We start from the raw sequence: 21,066 nt of genomic DNA, 5'->3' as shown, positions 1-21,066 counted from the left end.
CTTGGTGTTTTCACTAGGTTGTTCTGGTTTCTTTTTTGAGTGATGCATGTTTTAACAAAAAGGACAAACGGCACAGCCTCTGGGCTAACACCAATATCGTCAACAAAGGTCTTGTGAGTGATCCAATGGCAGAGCCTCCAGGGTTTGACCTCCCTCAAAACAGTGACCTATGCTCAACAGGATCCACAATCTCCACACCACAGTTTGTGACTGTGGTCACCTGGATCAGATAGTTCACCACATTTGCCACAGGATTCAAGACAACCTACCTAACAACATATAGTGCTGTGACTTGTCTGTCCAATTTGGATTTAGACTTTTAAAGCTGCAAAATGCTATAAGCAAGAAGAGGAAGAAGACCTTTTTTTATCAGCACAGTACAATCCACAGAAAAGATGGAGGCTTGTAAGAAAAGTGCTGTAATAATCATGGGCGATTTTAATATATATATTGACTGGCTGAATCAGATTGGCAAAGGTACTGTGGGCGATGAGTCCATAGAGTGTTTTTGGGTCAATTTCTTAGAGCAGCATGTTCTAGAGCCAACCAGAAAGCAGGCTATTCGAGACTTAGTGGTTATAATGTGGCAAGTTTAATTAATGACCTTTTGGTAAAGGAGCCTCTAAGTAGCAGTAATCATAACATGATTGAATTTCACATTAGGTTTGAGGGTGAGAAGAGTAGGTCCAAGACTAGTGTTTTAAATTTAAACTAAGACAATTACAAGGGTGTAAAGATGGCTAAAATGAACTGGGAAATTAGGTTAAAGGGTAAGATAGTCGAGAAGCAGTGGCAGATATTTAAGGACATAGCTCATAATACTCAGCAAAGATAAATTCCAGTGAAAAACAAAGACTCCAGGAGAAAGATGTATCATCTGTGGCTAACTAAGGAAGTTAAAGATTGCATCAAATTGAAACAAAAAGCGTGCAAGTCTGTAAAGGTTAGTGGTAGGTCAGGAGATTGGGCAGGATTTAAAAACCAGCAATCAATGACTAAAAAGAAAGGAGGGAGAAATGAGAGAATGAGCTGGCTAGAAATATAAAAACAGATAGTAAGAGTTTTCTACAAGCATTTAAAAAGGAAAAGAGTAACTGAAATGAATGTTGGTTATCTAGAGGGTGAGAATGGAGAATTAATAATAGGATAAAAGGAAAAATATTCCAGGAAGTTACAGGCAACCAGCTGAAGTCTTCAGCATACCACCCACAGTTGCAGGGGGTGCTAGAACGGTACTATCAGGCCCTAAAAACAATGAACAGGGCATACTGCCACAAGCACCCCCACTGACTGGGAAACTAATTAAGGAGATGTTTTTGGAACAGAAGGGGGAAGCCTCCATTTTAGGCTATGTAACAATGTTCCGGGAGCAACTCACGAGAGCCTGTGATGTGACCCAAGAACACTTAAAAATCTCTGAGACGGCTATGAAGAAACAGCCAGACAAACATTCCAGGGCCTGAACCTTTCAGCCAGGGGACTGCGGGCGGAATCGTCCCAGATTTACACAAAGTGCGGTAACGGGCGGGGAAAAGGATGATTTACCCGTTGGCCGCAATGGCGGCTTTTCACGTTGCATCATCCCATTCCCGCTTCATTCATTATGTATTCCTGGGAAACGCGCTGGGTCACTGGCAGGGCAGCCTCTGATTCACCCACCCCGCCATCACCTCAGGCCTTCAGTAAACCGGCCGCCATGTTTAAAGGCCGCTCCTGCAAAGAGTTAGCGCTCTTCAAGGGTTAGGAAGCTGCTGGGAACTGACGGATGCCAAAGAGAGGAAACATGCTGTTCCCAGATTTAGCAACACCTCCCTCGATCTCCTGCTGGACGCAGTGGAGGCCACAATGTCCTCTACCCCCGCTCTGGGCAAAGGGCAGCAAGCAAGGTCACCAATCCAGCATGGGAGATGTGGCAGGGGTGGTCAGCACCAACACCCTGCAAAAGTGGACAGCCACCCAGTGCCGAAAGAGGATGAACGGTCTCATCTGCTCCATCAGGGTGAGTCACTCTTCTCATCACTCTCGACTCACACGCTCATAAACCCATCACACATCCACAGGGATCTGACACCTCAAGGGACAACACCACTAACTCTCCAAACACCCTCACATCTCCACCAGGGTCATATCCTCTGGAGCTCACATACTCACCCTGCCCACTTCTCCGCTCACCACACAAACAGTCCACACAGTGCCAGGAGTGCTCACACTCTCTCCATCTGTTTCCATGCAGAAGAAGATGGCTCACAGCAGCAGGGAGAGGTCCCAGACCAGGGGGGTGCAGTGGCCCACATTAGGCCCCTCACTCAGTTTGAGGAGCTGCCAGTGCGCTGACTGGTGAGGGTGTGGACCCTGCCTGCGGTGACAGTGAGGTCAGCGGTGAACACCCTCATGAGGATCCTGCACCACATCATCCCCTCTCTCAGTGCAAGTGGCCCACAGGAGGACAGCCAAAGCAAGACTAAAGGCCTCGGCTCTCCAGAGGGTGCACGCCACAGTCATCAGAGGCAACAAGGCCAACCATTGCACAGGCCATCTCCACCCCTGCTGCGGATGTCAGGGCAGCACCTAGAGGAAGTGGTAGGCCTGGAAAAGTTAACAATTTCTGATCACAAGCGGCTGCACAGGTGAACACATTTTGTCACTTTATATCTGAAAATATATTCACTTTCACTGAATAATGTGTAATGGTGTCTTTCAGCTTCGTTGAAAGGCTTTGCGAGTCCTCCCACTGCACCCCACCCCTCACCTGCCCCCCCCCACTAGCAGCTCAGCTGCACACAGTCAATCCACGAGTGATTCTGGAGGGAGAACTCTGAGCATGGCAGGGCCTTTCTGAGCCTCGTGCAAGCCTCTCCCACACACGCGGAGCCTTCCTCCATCACACTGACCTCACTGTCCTGAGCATTCTCAATGCTGCCTGCTGAGGTTCTCTTTCAGTTGTCCATCTGAGCCGACCTGCATCCCCACCCACCCACTGATCACACTCCCATGCGGTACCTTTGTTTGTCCAGCATGAGGCTCCACTCACTTTCAATTTCAGAAACTTTGTGGTTGTTAAGTAAGTTATCAGCTTCCCCGTCCTTTTCCCTAGCCCAATCTCCCATGTCCTTTCCCCCAGCACTGTTGACCCCCCTGGCATCACCTTCCACCTCCCCACTGTCACCCACCAACCAGAACACTTTTCTTTCCAGGGCATCCAGGTGAAAGTGCAGGTGCATGTTCCCTATCTTCCTGAGAATCCCACTCCCATCTACATTGACCTCCCCGACCTCCTCCTTCCCATCCCCAGCGTCCATGTCTGCCTCTCAGCCCCCAACATCCACCCTTCCCATCCCTTCTACCACCTCAGTCGCACTCTCACCCTCCCACCCTACCGGCTCACTCTGCCCTCTCTCATACTCACCATTCCCTCCTACTACTCCCACCCTCAGTTCACACCTAAGGAGGCTGTCATCAATTCCACAGATGCCTCCCTTGCACGTTCACTTGGACATCCCTACCCTTACTCCTTCCTCCATCCTTACTCCTTCCTCCACCCTTTCTCCTTCCTCCCCCTCTGAACTCTCCCCTCCTCCTGGACTCCTTGCTCTCTCTTGACTCAATCCTCCCACTGAAGTCCTGGCCCCCCCAGAACTCCTCCGCGCTCCAGACTCCTTCCCTTACATCTTCCTCCCCCTTACATCTTTCTCCTCAGTTGCTGCATTCTCCCCATCACACCCTCCTCCCCCACCGTACTCCCTACTGCCTCCCCCAACCCTCAGCCCCTCCAACACTATCGTTCCCCCACTCCGAACCCCCCAACCCCCTCATCGACACCATTCCTCCCCCCCTTTCCAGCCTCACTCACCCGGTACACCTTCCTCTCCCAGTCAAGCCTCGACCTTCCTCTCCACTCCCTCCATGATCAGCCATAGCAGACCATGCCCAAGACACTAATGTCCCAAAGTAGACCCAAGGCATCTTCTGCCCATCAGATGTCCGCGATGTGAGCACGGCCCTAAAGATTAGTCCAGACTTCAGCACATCACACTTGTCTGGACGTGTTCTGGGCCGGTGTGTTTTCCCACCGACGTGGGCGCTAAATTTGATGTGGTGGGGGGGGGATGATTCCGGTGAGCTGGGCTCATATTTATATGCAGATGTATTAAAATGATGTTCCCAACTTGTGGCGCTGGGAACGGTGAGCCGCACTGAACGGTGGAGCAGACGATCGCAAACTGGTTTCATGATGTCATGAAACTGATTTTTGGCCCTCCGGCCATATTGTCATCTCACACCCACCATGATGCCCGAGACCAACGGGGAAGGAAAATCCTGGCCTATGTGTTGTTGCTCCTACCAACACCAGGTGAACCCTTTAAAGCCAGGGTTCAGTGGCCTGTACAGAGTAACAAAGAAGTTCAGGGAAGTAAACTAGCGAATTTAGACCCCAGATGGGGGATAAGGCAAAAGCTATGTCATGTCAACATGATAAAGTGATATCACAGCCAAGAAGGGGACAAGTAGGTAATGGCCTGTCCTTTGGCACCGATCTACAGATGAGGGTAACAGTGGGGATGAATTGGAGGGAGAAGTGGGTGAGATCCACGTTGAACCCCCTACTACCCAGCTAACCAACACAGCATTATTAGCAGACTTAGGCTCCTTATTTACCCACCTGAGTGCAGACTTGGCGAGGATGCTCACTGCATTTAAAGGCTAATGCAGGGACAAGCCAGGCTGCACCACCCTAGAGACCTCCTTGACGTGGGTGTGAGAGAGGCCCCTCCCATAAGGCAACTTCCCTATTGTCCAGGCCCAGAGAAGCTGGCCCAGGTTCGGGAGGAGATTAACTACACACTGGAGCAACAACTAATGGAGCCTAACTTCAAGGGCTGGAGCTCCCCAGTTGTGCTGTCCCCCAGGCCGGATGGCTCCACAAGGTTCTTCATCGGCTACTGAAAAGTTAGTGCAGTGACCCAAGCCAACTGCTACACGATACCCCAGCATAGATAGGGTAGGTAAAGCAGCCTATTTTACCAAGATACATTTACTCAAGGGATACTGGCAGGTTCCCTAAACTGCCCACGTGAAAGAAATCTCCACTGTCATAACTCAGGATGGGTTATACCAGCATTGAGCCATGCCTTTTGGACTCTGAAATGCCCCAACCACCTTTCAAAGGCTGATGGACCAGGTAGTGGGGGCTTATCCAATTGCATAGTTTACCTAGACAACCTCCTGGTGTACTGTGACCCCTTGGAGACTCACTTAGAGCAACTGGAAGCCCTTTTCCAGAGAGTACATCAGCTGAACTAGTGGTCAATCTCGCAAAGAGTGAGTTCACTAAGGCTCAGGTGACCTAACTAGGACACGTGGTGGGTCAAGGACAAGTACTGCCCAGGGCTACAAACCATATCCCAGTTCCCCATTCCCACAATGAAACGGGAAATCATGAGGGTCCTGGGGATATGTGGGTTCTATCGCAAGATCGTCCCAAACTTCAGCAGAGTGGCTGACAGACCTACTACAGAGAAAAGCAAAGGTAGTGTGGACTGAGAAATGCCAGACAGCTTTCGAAAGGCTGAAAGCCATTTTAATAGGTGAACCTGTGCTCGCAGCTCCAGAGTTTAACCAAACGTTTAAACTGGCCATCGATGAGAGTGACATCGGGGTAAGGGCTGTCCTCCTCCAATAACAAGAATCAGGGATAAAGAGACCAATCGGGTACTTCTCCAAAAAAACTAAACAAGCATCAGAAACAGTACTCCACAGCAGAGAAGGAAACCCTCGGTTTGCTACTGGCTCTCATATACTTTGAGCTATGTATCCGAAATGGATACAGAGAGATGACAGTCTCTACTGACCACAACCCTTTAACCTTTGTGGAACAGTTGAAGACCCAGAATGCCAGGTTATTCCACTGGAATTTGTTTTTCTAACCGTACCACCTAAAAATCGCTTACATTGCTAAGAACTCAAATATGATTATAGACACCCTGTCCAGAGCTTAAAGAGACCCGGTTAGAACTGAAGAGATAATATTGACCAAGGCTAGGGGAATGAATGTGTGTGAGGGTGTGTTTGTTGTTTTATACTTTTTGCCCTTGTAACGAAATGAGAATGAATCCCATTCCGTTCATGGTGCTGGACAAGCGTCATGAAAAGCAGATTACAGCCATGAATTACTTATGGGCATCTTGAACTTTTTAAGGAAGACTTGTGTATTTTTAAAGAAATACAAACAAGACACTAAGCAAAAGATGGCTGATAATGTAAAACTAACATTTTCTGGAAAATTCCGATGTGGATTATACTGACAGACCTGTCATGAGAGAACATGGAATGTCGCACCTGAAAAGTTATCATGGCCTTCTTCAAGCAGAGATAGTTGCTTGAAAGGGATATAGAAAAAATGCAAAAGACTGAACTTTAATCTCCTGTGGTTATGGAGACAAAGACTAATTTGCACGTTGCAGCAGTCACCCAAAAATCCATCCCCCATTGATTTATATCTCAGGATATGTAAATAGTTCTGAGATGGATGCATGTGACTATATCCCCTCCTGGAATATACAGGGAAAAAATGGGATAAAAAGCTAGCTGCAGAGCAGTGCAGTGCGTGACTGTGTGTGACAGAAGACAGAAGAACTAAAGTCACCTCCTGCAACTTGCAGGCAAAAGTATCTCTCCCCATCTCGCTGCTGCTGGAGGCAAAGCTCAGCAGAAGCCATAAACTAAGGGAAATAGGACAGCCTTTCAGCTACCCTGCAGAACCAAGTATCTCCAAACCAAAGTCAGCTCTACTGGAATCACCCAACTTAATGACTGCAGTGTACCACCATCTACACTTCACAGACAAGTCAAAGACATTCGTATAAATACTTTTTGAACTTTTATTTGGACTCTTAACTTCTCATTTCTGATCTGTGTGTAGGTGTGTTGCATTTTTATTATTTTTTCTCGAGTTTTAGTAACCAATAAACTTACTCTTTCTTTGACTCAAGAAAGCCTGGTTAAATTGCCCCCTTCTAAGAAATAAATACATTTGGAGTGGGGAAAAGGTATCCACAGGTGGGGGGATTGGTGGTGGGGGGAAGGAATCCCCTTTACATTAATCTTGTCACGAGCAACCAAGGGGGTTGAATAAAGAAGGGGAGCCAGCTCATTCCCCCTCACCCGGCAGCGTAACAAAATTGGGGCCCTGTTTGGGAAGGTAACGAATTGGGGGAATCCTGCCTGGGGACTGGTTGCAACATTAGTCAATGCGTATTAAAACTTGTTGCTTAAAGTCACTTGGGTCTGAGTCGCAGGGAGATTATTGCTGCAGGTCTGACAATACTTTGTTGTGACCATAAACATATGCAATCCACTAACAGCGAGCCTTTGATTGAAATGAATGATTCCCTTCAAGTTATGTCTCAAACCTTTCAACGTCACCAGTTTGTTTTCCTTTTCTAGGTTTTGACCTGGCAGGGCAGCTAGCCATTGGTCTCTCTGGATGGTCAGCACCTTATTCTCAAGATGGCCCAATGCCTTTCCCTCAACCCCAGTACACGTACAAGGACTTCAAGCTGCCTCCTTCCAAGTCATTTGTTTTGCAGATGGAACGGTCAGCCCCTGCCTCGTGTCCAGCTTCACTCTCCATCACTCCAGTGCCTTCTTGTGACAGCAGCCAGGAAACTCTCAGCCAAGAAACTGAAGGTAGGATGAATAACAAGGCACCTTTCCCCTTGTTTTTTGTTTAATTGAAAGTGATAACTCAACATTTCAGCCAAATAAGGTCACCGACCTGCACCTGCATTTCAGCAGCACCTTCTAAACCCACGGCCGCTACCACCTAGAATGACAGGGGCAGCAGACAGATGGGAACACCACCACCTGCAAAGCCGCTCACCATCCTGACTTGGAAATATATCTCCATTCCTTCACTGTCGCTGGGTCAAAATCCTGGAACTCCCTCCCTAACAGCACTGTGGGTGTACCTACACCACATGGACTGCAGCGGTTCAAGAAGGCAGCTCACCACCACCTTCTCAAGGGCAACTGGGGATGGGGAATAAATGCCCATGTCCCAAGAACGAATTTGTTATAAAGAAAATAGCTGGGACTAGCACCTCTTCAATGAGTCCGCCACACTGAGAAAGTAAAACACCCCAAGGCTTTTCACAGGAGTGTTAATAAATGAAATGCAGCATTTTTTTTCTTTATTCTTTCATTGGGATGTGGACGTCACTGGCAGTCAGCATATGTTGCCCATCCCTAAGTGCCTATGAACTTTGTGGCTTGCTCGGCCATTTCAGAGGGGCAGTTAAGAGTCAACCACATTGCTGTGGGTCTGGAGTCACATGTAGGCCAGACCAGGTAAGGATGCAGTTTACTTCCCTAAAGCCTGAGTCTCTGGATTATTAGTCCAGTGATATTGCCACTACACTCCCCTGAGAGTTAAGAATTCGAGCTGTATCCTGGATTCAGGCTGCCCTCCTGTGTTAATGAGTGCCATCAGTTACAATGGCCCAGGTCTAACACTGACCCTGCCAGCCCTACACTCACCCAGGTTAAAACTAGGGCTGTCAGACAGAGGAACTATTATAACTTTGTTAAGTGCTATTTTCTCCTCCACACTTGAGGTCTAGACGTCTCCTTATCTCCGCTCCTTCTCGTCCACCTTTCAGTCAGTGTGATCCACTTCTTCAGCAGCTCCCTGCCCACGTCCTTCAATCTCACCATCTCACTCTGCCATTCCTGAAACCCTCTCATCCACCCTGGCTCTGATCCAAACTATCCCCGTGGGCCGGAATTTTACAGCCCTGTGGCAGTGGGGATGGGGACTGGAAAATGCGGCGGGACATTCTAAACTCCATTGACTTCAACGGGAACATAAAATCCCACTGCTGTAAAACTCTGTCGCATGTTCTCTTTCCTCCCCCTTTTAGTGTGAAATACTTTGCAATATCCATGACAAGACTTATAGAACCGTATAGTGCTGTCTTTGTTCCTTTATTCCGATGGGTTTGATGCTGTGACATTCCACTAAAATTGCAAACTCTAATGAGCTGAATTTCTAAACACTCAGCAACAACAGTCCCAACAAAATTCTCACAAAAAAAACCACGATTATTTCAATAATGGAAAATAGTGGAAATATGTAAATTGCACCTTCTTCACTGGTGGTGTTTTATCATTCATGGTTCGATGATTTAATGGTTTGACAGTATGCACTGATCTGGATCCAGTGCCTGATCTGGGATCGATTGATTGCAGGACTACTTTGACACTGAATTTATTCAAAATAAATGGGTTTTCTGCACCATAGGGACGCAGAATAACTTTCTAGACCTCTTCCGCTTTGGTCCCATTTCCTGAGAGGTTTTAACCAGCAGTGAAAACCAGTCGGTTTTCCTCACACAGTTTTGGCATTAGGAATGCACTGTGTCCCAGTGACATCCTCAGAGCTCTGATGTGATTTAAGGAAGGAACTGCCCCAGCTTTAGGTCAGGTGCCTGTCATTTAAAGTTGCAGTCAGAAAGGATTAGTGTAGGAGATCAATGGCCACAATCAGGTTGGCCATGATCATACTGAGTAGCGAAACAGGCTCAATGGGCCGAATGTCTACTCCTGTTCCTATATAACCAGATGACGAGACATAAATGCAAACTGGTAAAGGACAGGTTCATGACATATAGGCTCCCAAAGCACACTTTATAATTGATTTACCTCTTACCTGATTGTGAGAAGATTGAATTCTGCAGGTTTGTACTCAGTCATTCAGAACTCTAATTTAAACTGATGTTCTTCATTCTTGAATTTGTAATTAGTTGCAAGGCTGAATGGCAAACAATATTAAGCGGATTACTGGCAGTTGGAAATGGATAGATTTGACATTTATGTGCCTTTGGTGGTTTTAACCGGTAAACCTCCAGTGATTGTGGGCTGCAAATTTGTTAGACACTATTTTCCAATATTACTGAACCATTTTTGTCCCCCGAATAGTTTTTTAAATTCATTCACAGGATGTGGGCTTCGCTGGCTAGTCCAGCATTTATTGCCCATCCCTAATTGCCCTTGAGAGGGTGGTGGTGAGCTGCCTTCTTGAACCGCTGCAGTCCATGTGGTGTAGGTACACCCACAGTGCTGTTAGGGAGGGAGTTCCAGGATTTTGACCCAGCGACAGCGAAGGAACGGCCGATATATTTCCAAGTCAGGATGGAGAGTGGATTGGAAGGGATCTTCCAGGTGGTGGTTTTCCCATCTATCTGCTGCCCTTGTCCTTCTAGATGGTAGTAGTCGTAGATTTGGGACAAGCGCATCTCTTTCAAAGCAAAAGCAGCTTGAATAAGGTTAAAACACATTTGACCAAAATGTCAATGTTAATCTTGGACTTTTGGTAGGAACAGAGGAACATAGGAGTAGGCCATTCAGCCCTTCAAACCTGCTCCCCCATTCAATAAGGTCATGGCTAATCTTATTGTGGTCTGAATTCTGCTTTCCTGTCTGTACACTCATAACCCTTCACTCCCTTGTCTATCAGAAATCTAACTCTGCCTTGAATAAATGCAATAGCCCAGCTGCTCTCAGGGGAAGAAAATTCCACAGAATAATACCCTCTGAGAGAAAATATTTCTCCTCAACTCAGTCTTAAAAGAGAGATCTCTTATTCTTAAACTGTATCCCCTGGTTCTATACTCCCCCACAAGTGGAAACATCCTCCTGGTGCCCACCCTGTTAAGTCCCCTCAGGGTCTTATAATTTTCAATAACATCACCTCTCATTCTTTTAAACTCCAATGGATATAGGCCCAGCTCAACCTTCATTCATAGGATAAGCCCTTCATCCCAGAAATGAGTTGAGTGTTGTATCATACTTTGCTTTGGGAAGAGGGGTATTTTCCTGGCTGTATCCCTTTTATTGCCTGAGGAGACATTTCTGAATAGCTTGACTCTTGATGGGCTGTGAATCAGCCATCACCTGATGTATGCTATTCGACATCAGCAGAAAAGATTCTGTTCCTTGAACAAATGGTGCACAGTTGGGTTGCTGCAGAAGCCACTAGGTGAATACATGATTTCTTAACATAATGTAAAGAGCAGCATTGATTGAGGAGTAGATCTGTGTATACAAATGAATCTTAGGCATCTATGCAATGGTCTGAAGCAACAGAGAAAAACCCACAAAATGAAGTGTGGGGGACATTGGAGGGGTTTGGGGGGTGGTGGATGGGTTGTGGGGTGGGGGACTAAAATGAGAGGTCATCAATATAAGATAGTCACTAATAAATCCAGTAATAAATTCAGGAGAAACCTCCTTACCCGACAAGTAGAGTGTGAAACTCACGACTGCAAGGATTAGTTGAAGCAAGTAGAATGGGTACATTTGCCAGAAAGTTAGAATTTTTAAGAATTCGTTCTTGGGATGTGGTCTAGGCCAACGTTTATTGTGCATCCCTAATTGCCCTTGAGAAGGTGGTGGTGAGTTGTCTTCTTGAACCGCTGCAGTCCATGTGGTGTAGGTATATCCACAGTGCTGTTAAGGAGGGAGTTCCAGGATTTTGACCCATTGACAGTGAAGGAACAGTGATATATTTCCAAGTCAGGATGGTGAGTGACTTGCAGGTGGTGGTGTTTCCATCTATCGGCTGCCCTCGCCCTTCTAGATGGTAGAGGTCACGGCTTTGAAAGGTGCTGCTGAGGGAGCCTTGGTGAGTTAAACACATCAAAGGGGAAAAGAGTTGTAGGATATGTTGATAGGATTGGATAAAGAAAGGTGGGAAGAGTTGACTTTTGTGGAGCATAAGATCTGGCATAGGCCAGATGGGCGAATGCCCTGTTTCTGTGCTGCAAAAACTATGGCTGGTATTCTATCAGGCCAATTGTGGTCTCACCCACCAGTTGGAGAATTGGCAGGGTACCCCATTAGTTCTGTGGGGGATGCCAGACAGAATCAGATGCCTTTCAGCCACTTAATTGGCTGCAGAGAGGCCTTCCCCACAATTGAGGTCCTCAACAGTGAAAATCCCACCCGCTGAGAGCTGCCAGCCAATCAGAGGCCAGTAGCTCATTGTTGCCACCAGCACCAATGAAGGCTTTCAGTGGCCACACCCTGCCTGATGCCAGGTGCCTCAACACTGAATTGGGGATTGAGATCCTGCTGCTGGCCAGGAATCCCACCTCAGTCCCTTTCCCCCCTCCGATTTAATCAGGCTTAGGCTTTCCAGCCACTGGGAGACTGACATGGGGCCTCTCCTGAGCCATGGCTCCCACTGCATAAAATTCAGCTCCATGAATCTGGGATGGATCATGTAGGGCGCGAGGTCAGTTGCTGAGTTTATCTTGGCAATGCTGATGGTTTGTAAAAGATAGCTAGTGACATATATATACACTATAAACCAAGGGTAAGGAAAAAACATTGAGCTTCGAGATGACGTTAGGTGAATGGAATGGAACTGGAGGTGAGAGAACACCAGTGATTTGGTGATGTCTGATGTTGGGGGAGATGTGCCCTGCCAACAAACTGAAAGGCACAGAGTTCAAGAATCTGAACTTTGAGATGATTTTGTTTGCATGAAATGACACTCATGATAATGATGTGAAGCATCTTTGGTTTATAATCTGGCGAGCTTGTATGGAATAATCAATGACATTGCAACCCAGTCAATGATATAAAACAAAACAGAATTACCTGGAAAAACTCAGCAGGTCTGGCAGCATCGGCGGAGGAGAGCACAGTTGACGTTTCGAGTCTCATGACCCTTCAACAGATTGTCCCGTGTTCTGCATATGTGAAAATAACCTTGTCATACAGTTTACCAGTTGAATTCTCTTTTTGTACATTGTGAGGAGGCACAGATTTTGCAGATGCCTGAATAACATATGGAAATTGAAGTAGGAAGTATTTATGAATTACATGTGCCTATTGATTGTGTCAGTCTTTCATTGTGATTAATAATATTTGCCTGCCGGCTTTGGGAAAGAACTCCTGTGGCTGTATTTGGCAGTCAATGGCGAATGAGTGACATTTACCTTTGCTCACAAAGCTTCAGGGAGCTGTCGCACTGCAACTTGTTCCAACTAGAGAACTGAAACAGCTCACTGACCTGTACAAGGAATCTTGGATCTGGGTGACCAGGACAAGCAAGGTTACGTCTCTCCAATGAATAGGACTGAAGAATCTTTACTGAGGTACATAGGGCATAGGGTACACAGGCCGCCGGGATTGGTCCTGCCGTAAATCAATGGATGGCTGGGCCACCACGGCACCTCCCATCGGACCGAGGCTGGAAAATCCCAGCCATAGAGTCTAAACCAAGAATTGTAAGTTAGAATATTTAATTCAAAACAAAATCATGTACAGAGAGGGAAAGAAACACAGGATGAAAGAAGAAAATGTTGAACAAAACGTTTTTTTTTAAATCTCCAACAACAATTAAAATCTGAAGGAATGGATATTGGAATACGGACAACCATGTCTGACACCAACAAGCTCGGAGCAGCCTGAATCATTATGCAACAGATTTTTCAAAGGCAATTGACAAGGTTGATCATACAGTTGTGGTTACAACGTTAATAAAATTAAACATACGTGAGAATTTTGTCCAATGGATTACTAACTTCCTCACTGATTACACTCAGTGGGCAGAATTTTATGCCGACGGGATTTTACGGTCCTGCCAAAGAAAATGGACTTTTGAATGGCTCGCTGCATTTTACAGCCTTGCCCCCACCATGATGGGCACATAAAATTCTGCCCAGTGTGTTCGATACCCTGGCTGTCTATGCAAAAGTGTTCAGTTCACAGCTGGTGTGCCTCAGGGTACTCGGCTAGGTCCAATTCTCTTGCTAATCCTCATCAATGATGCTCTCTCTTCTGGCCTCAAATAATAGAAACACATGGACAATATGATGGTGACAGTGTCTGGACCGCAGGCCAGTGAATTCAGAAAAATCTTGATGCCCTCAATGAACGGTGTGGGGAAAACAGCATTAAGTTAAATGCTACTAAATGTAATGCCGTGCCAGTAGACTTTGGTACACATGAGCGCATTCCCTTTTATATAAAGTTAGGCAGTTGCACCCTGACAGAGGTGCCTTGAAAATCTTGGGTATATACATTTAAGCTAAGTTGAAGTGGGATAGCCAAATGGACAGTATGCTGAAACAAATAAACTGATATTTATTCTCAGATCCCTCATCTCTTTCAGACTACCTAATCCTAACATATTGTTGATCCACACTGGCTACATCCATTGTCACACATGCAATTTGGATGCATGGTTTTATGGATATAAATTCAAAGTGATGCCTTTACCCTGAAAAAAATTGGAGAATGGGCACTTTATTTGTAAAACAAGATGGAGTTGAGAGGTCAGGTGATCTTGTCTTTCCTGTCAATATACACAGAGCTATACAAGGCCCTGAAGCTATCCTTTATGATTGGACAAGACATTAAAATGCAAACAAACTTTTGAAACAATCTCATTGAGAAGTCATTAAAATGCAACAGACCTTTCCTGTGGATTAATGGTTGCCCTTACCCAAATAATTAAAAAAAACTAGTTCTCAAATTTCTTGCAGACTTTTCATCTACAGAATAGAATTCCAAAGAATGGATGTGAGAAACCCATATTCTATCATGATGATGTCTGAAGGGGTAAAACTCAGATCCCATTGTTTGACAATGGCCAAGTTGCCAGAGACCATTTGTGAGACCAATGAAAGACAGATATTCCAGTTACATAACAGAAACTCATTAAGGACATTTAATAAGGCACATTTTTGGAGCATATACAGAGGAGAAAAGATCCAGGGCAGCAGAGGAACATTCATCACCAGGCAAAAAAGTCTTTACTTATTCATTTGAAGAACCAAACTATATTTTTATTAGATGGGTTCAACTGCACCTCGACTGCAAGCAGTAAACCACTGCAAATCCATCCTCATCAACCTCCAGGCTCTATTTCTACAGTAGACCAAAGGAATGACAGGCCTGCAATGTTTCCAAACTCCATCTCGGGAGAAGTAAGTGTGACAGTGAATTTTTGGGCTTTTTAAGACCTAAGTGCATGCTGTCTCCTTTGTGATCACCATCTTTCCTTGAGTGTGTGTGTCTGTAAGATCATGTGAGGATGCATGTCACTTTGCATGTGATAGCTTAGCGTTATTGCTGCTGGACTAGTAATCCAGCGACTCAGAGTAATGCTCTGGGAACCCGGGTTCGAATCCCACCACGGCAGATGGTGGAATTTGAATTCAATGAAAATCTGGAATTAAAAGTTTGATGATGACCATTAAACCATTGTCGATTGTTGTAAAAACTCATCTGGGTCACTAATTCCCTTTAGGGAAGGAAATCTGCCATCCTTACCTGATCTGGCCTACATGTAGCTCCAGACCCACAGACCCACAGCAATATGGTTGACTCTTAAATGCCCTCTGAACAAGGGCCATTAGGGGAAATGCAAGAAATGTTGGCCTGGCCACACTCCATGAATAAAAAAGAATACATTTTGGGTGTTGAGCAATAAGCATTTATCCTTCACTTTTAAAACTCTCGAGAAAACCTGTTGTTGGTCTGTTCGTAACAGTTACAGCGCTTGGGGTTACAAAACGTTTTCTTTTTCAGAAACACATCTGTCTTCCATCAGCTGAGGGATGGTGACCATCTCTCCACTCTCTGTAACACTGTCCCTTGGTTGAACGCGCTGTCCCTGTGGGGAACCCTGATCCCACATGCCTGCAAACAGCCTAGATCAAAAGAACACAGAAGCACGTGCTGACATTGATCGGAAGCCCTCAATATCAGTCGTACGACAGCACATTTCAACTCACAAAGCTCAAAACCCTACAAACAAGGAGAGTTAATATTTGTAGTAAATTGGGAAAATCCCTTATGCATTCTCCCTAATTTCACAACTGGCTACCCCCACCATGCCCAGATCAATCATGGCAACTCAGAGGTTTGACTAAATTCAACCCCGTAAGATGCAGGATGGGAAGGTGTTGATGTAATCCTATTCCTTAAATGGTTCAGGTTCTCGATGAGAATTACTTCCTTGGCCATCCCACTTCAACTCACCTTAAATGTATATACCCAGCATTTTTAAGACTTTCACCTCTGTTAGTGTGTAACTGCCTAACTTTATATAAAAGGGTGTGTGCTCATGTGTATCAAAGTCTACTCATATGGCATTACATTTAGTAGCATTTAACTTTATACTGTTTCCCCCACACCATCATTGAGGGCATCAAGAGTTTTCTGAAATTGACTGACTCCACCCTGCACCCCAAATACTGTGACTGTCATATAGACTTCATTATATGAAACTTCAGTGTACTTCAGTGTCTGTAAAGTAGGAAAGGATTGGGCTATTGGTTCGTAATTTTAATATAATTTTAATTCAGTTTTACCCTGCTTTTAGCATCCTGTCTGTCACCTCCCTGGTTACCTGCTGAATTTGTTTATCTGTTTTTGTTACTACGTGATTGTTACATGCCTCTAAGTTTTGAATATGAATTTTTTGATGTAATTTACAGTCATGTCCAGTGAACGTATGTCCTATTCATAACTTTAAACGTGGAGCGGAATTTTCCCATCCCTCCCATGGCGGGTTTCGAGGTGGGGGTGGGGGCAGAGAATCCAGTGGGAGCCAAAAGGTCAGAAACCCACTGGCGTAAAAACAGTTTTTGATTCTCCCGATGGCGGGTTAATGGTGAGTAGGTTATACCCCGATTAAGGGCAAGAATGCCATTAGCATTCATTAACATCTCATGAATGCCCGAGCCTCACCTAGAGATGTGCCCCACCAAGGCGCGTGTCTATGTGCTGCTGGAGGGTGCGGGTGAGTGATGTGACAATTCTTCATCATCTTCCTCCTCGTGGTCTGGACGCTGGACGTTTTGGTGGTGCCCCTCGTGGGCCTCGCCCTGCGGATCCCTATGAGATAGAGAATGGAGCTGTAGTAGATGAGCATGAGGAATATAAGGCTGCATGTCACTCACTGTGATCATCAGGATGTGATGAACTCATGGAGGAGTGAGCCGTACTGGGTTGCTAACACAATCCGATCACCCCTCCCCGACAGGAGCGACCCCTGTTCTCCCCAGCGATCTGGGCTGCAGCCTCCTCGATCTCTGTGAGGTCGATGATGTCGACTGTGCTCCCCCAACCCCTGGCCCCGGTCTGGGAACTTTCCCGCCTGTTGTGGGCAAGCTTGGCCTGGATGGAGACACAAGAAAGGCATGTGAGGAGGAGGAGGGATGGAGCATAGGTTAGCAAAGATGCATGCCCCCTGTGTGTGGTGAGCCTTCCGCAGCAGGTGTGAGAATGGAGAGTGCGTAGCATGGTAGACATGATGGCTGTGATGTAAAAGGTTCCTTCAGTCTATCGGTGCTGATATGTGTCCCCTGGTAATGGTTGTGTGAGATCCCTGAAGAGAGTAGCCATTTGAGTGCATGATGCCATGATGTTAGAGGGAGTTGAAGGACTTACCCTGATGGAGCAGGTGAGATCATTCATCCTCTTCCTGCACTGGATCTCATTCTGGGTGTGGCTGGGAGCTGCGCTGACCTCATTGACGATGGCCTTCCAGGCCCAGTAGGTGGGGCTGATGTGCTTCCTGGAACCTTCCCTGGTACAGAGCACATCCCTATGCATCTGCACTCCTCTGGTCAGGGCCTGAAGGGTGTCGTGTCTAAAGCAGGGAGCAGCCTCCTTGTTGTGCATGGAAAATATCTGTAATGGTCTCCTGGAGACAGGTGGGCTGCAGAGAGTGAGATGTGTGTGTTCGACTGGCATTTAAATATGGCGTTCGGACCTTTGACCCCGCCAGCTGATGATAGGGCAGATGAATCAGCTCCCAACCCACCAGGTCATTTGGCCCGATCATTGCCTGTGTATAATTAATGAGCTTCCAAGAGCAGAGTATCGGGCATGGGTTCCCACCATTCTGAGCAGCGGCGTGGGTGCTGCCAAAACAGCCTGAGACCCCACCTATTCTCATAAATGGAGAAATCCGCCCATGGACTCTGTTCCTGTGGAAACTTCTGGAATTGTCTTTTTTTTTTAATCGGACACTGACAAGGTGGCTAAGATGGTTGCCACAGACTATCTCCCGGAAAATTCCAAATTGAATCATACTGGGTGGGGGGGCCACCCACTGTGAATGGGCATACTCAGACAGCACCCATCTGTGGAACTCACACTTGCCATTGTTCATGGTTTACTCCAAATACAGAATCAATAGACTCCTAGAGCCTATGCCTCCAAGTTTGCAATTTAACAAAAGAGCGCTGGTGAGGCTGTTTTCCTTGGAGAGGAGAAGGCTGAGTGGAGACTTGATCGAAGGTTTCAAAATCATGAGGGTTCTGGACAGAGTAGATAGGGAGAAACTGTTCCCACTCGTAAATGGATTGAGAACCAGAGGGCCCAGTTTTAAAGTGTTTTGCAGAAGAAACAAATGTGAGGTGGGAAAAAACTTTTTCACACAGCGAGTAGCTAGGGTTTGGAATGCACTGCCTGGAAGTTTGGTGGAGGGAGGTTCAATTGAGGCATTCAAGAGGGCATTGGATGATCATTTAAATAGAAACAACGTGCAGGGTTATGGGGGAAAGGGAGGAGATTGGCACTAAGTTAAAATGTTCAGAGAACCAGTGCAGAAATGATGGGCTAAATGCCTTCCTTCTACATCATAACAATTCTGTGGGACCAGTTATCCACAAGTTAAGTGTGAAAGACCACCATCTATCTCTTCTTTTGTATTGATGGCTTTGGACTTCCAAACTATTCTGGTTGGATGCTACCAGCACTGGTCCATGTGTCTGAAATGGGTGTGCGATAATGGGTTTTATCCCAAGATCCAGGAAAAGGCCTGGGAAGACCACTGAAGAGCTCTGGAAGCCAAAGTAGCTGCAGAAAAGGCAGTGTCATGTTTGTCTTTTAAGAACCGGAAGGCTGAAAGTCTTTAATAACCTCCCAGCCTGATTCCAAACTCCAAGTCCCTCTGTAAAGAAACTTGGCCTCCTAATGTAGAAACCATAACTGCCTAGCTTTGCAACCTGCTGAACATTTGTCTCTATGAAGGAATCCTGCAACAATATGGATATTTGACTTCAGCTATTTGAACCCATATGAACTACCAGTCAAGAGTGGAAAAATATTTCTTTCTTTATTGAGCGAGCAATGACTGATCTCTTACAAGACAAACAAGTGAGCTGTTAACTATTCTTTTCATTTAACACTTATAGAAGTACACTATCTTCTTTAATTGTACCTTTCTTGAGTGTGTGGTGTGCGACTGACATAGCGTTTAGATTTTGAGGATGAGTATGTGAGTAAATAACCTTCTTTATTTTTAAACCCACGAAAGCCTGCTGCTGAATATTTAAATTGAAACACATGGCAACAACACTGATTACAGATAGTAAGAGAAGGGAAGTGGGGTTATCAGTTTATCTCTCCTCCCTGTCCATAACAGTCACACTCCAATTCAGCCTTTGGGCTGCTAATGTGTTTCTTGAATAAGATATTATTAAAATACCATTATTAAGACTCCATACTTTAAGAGATCATTTTCAGTGCCAGCATCTTATTTTTGGAAATAGTTAAGACTGGATGTGCCCTTAATTATTAGCTTATGTTTGAACAGACCAGTCCTAACTTGCCCTGGATTATTTAATCCAGGTAAGCTTTTCCCTTCACTCCCTTTACATGTTTCAAAGCAGAATCTTTCAGTTGGATACTGGTGTAGCAAAGCTTCAGGAGGAGCAGGGCAATCAGACAGCGTCTTCGGTGTTTCCATATTTAACTGCGTATGAGCGATGGGGGGAATTCGCTTTCTGATTTCCTCCATAACTGTGAGCACTGCTGGCCTCACTGCTATTCCCAATGCAAAATGTGGGCCAATACCTTTCTCAAAGTTCAGTTTGCACAGTAAGGGGTGTCATCAGAATGTGAATCCTGTGCAAGAACTTGCACATGTGTCAGTCGGGAAAAGATATGCTGGTCTGCCTTGCCTATCCTGTGCCTCACGATACAGACACTCCCACTCCACCCAGAGCCATGTTATCTCCTGGGAGATGCAGAGGACACAATTTAGAAACCTCAGGCCAATTATGGGGTGATAAAATATGAAACACATGAACATACGAATTAGGAGGAGGAGTAGGCCATTCAGCCCCTCGAGCCTGCTCCGCCATTCAATAAGATCATGGCTGATCTGACTGTGGCCTCAACTCCACATTCCCACCGACCCCCCCATAACCTTTCACCCTCCTTGATGGTCAAGAATCTATCTACCTCTTTGCCTTAAAAATATTCATTGACTCTGCCTCACTGCTCTCTGGGGCAGAGAGCCTCACAGACCCCTGACCCTCTGAGAGATAAAACCTCCCCCCCCACTCCGTCCCCAAATTCCTCCATGTCCCCTTTATGCAGTGGAAATTCATCCTCGATGCGTGTGTGTACTCCAGGGTCATCTTACCTTTTGTGCAAGGTGATATCCACCTCTGCCGGAGGCTGCAATGATGTCATGCTAGTTCGGTGAGTATGAGACAAGGTTGGGGGTGGGGGGTGTGGGTGGGGGGGGTGTGATTAAATGGGCTCCCAGGACATTCAAAGAGGCGGAGAGGGCTTTGGCTAAGAAATATATGACCAGGATTTTCCGGTCGTTGGGCGGGCTCGGTGGGTGGGCCCGGGAGTGGTCAGGAAGCTGACCTCCGCCCTCGAGGGCCCCGACCCTGATTTCACATTGGCCGGCCAATTAACAGCCAGCCAGCCTGAATCGCGCGCTGCAGTGCTGAGCGCTGCTGGGGTGTGAGAGTGTGTGCATGTGCGCAGGCCAGCGCTGTTAAACCTCCCCGGCGCACAGAGCTGCCTCAGGGAGCTGAAGACTTTTAAAATAAAAAGTAAAGATATCAAAAATAATGAGAACATGTCCCCTCTTGCGACTCTGTCACATGAGCAGGGACATGTTAAATATGAGCGTTAAAAGTACTTATTTTTTTATATCACTGGTCGAAACCTCGTCCCGCCCGTGGGTGAGGTTTCGCCAAAACCGCAAAGGCCGCTTGGCCTTTTCACCCGCCCGCCAAC

The 21,066-nt window shown here is 46.2% G+C and overlaps 1 protein-coding gene across 1 annotated transcript in view; it reads left to right on the top strand.

Annotated features, from left to right (window-relative positions):
• Positions 1–5,421: 5,421 nt before the first annotated feature.
• LOC121293083 (anoctamin-4) overlaps positions 5,422–21,066 on the top strand; it is a 170,415-nt gene continuing 154,770 nt past the window's right edge. The window contains exons 1-2 of the mRNA XM_041215679.1: positions 5,422–5,527; positions 7,444–7,686. Coding sequence (XP_041071613.1) covers positions 5,422–5,527; positions 7,444–7,686 — 349 coding nt within the window. The remainder of the gene's footprint in view (positions 5,528–7,443; positions 7,687–21,066) is intronic.

The sequence above is a fragment of the Carcharodon carcharias genome, chromosome 21 (genome assembly GCF_017639515.1).
Source record: "Carcharodon carcharias isolate sCarCar2 chromosome 21, sCarCar2.pri, whole genome shotgun sequence".
In the NCBI taxonomy this organism is placed as follows: Eukaryota; Metazoa; Chordata; class Chondrichthyes; order Lamniformes; family Lamnidae; genus Carcharodon; species Carcharodon carcharias.
Note: the sequence above shows the minus strand (reverse complement) of the source record. Positions and strands in the feature narration are given on the sequence as shown.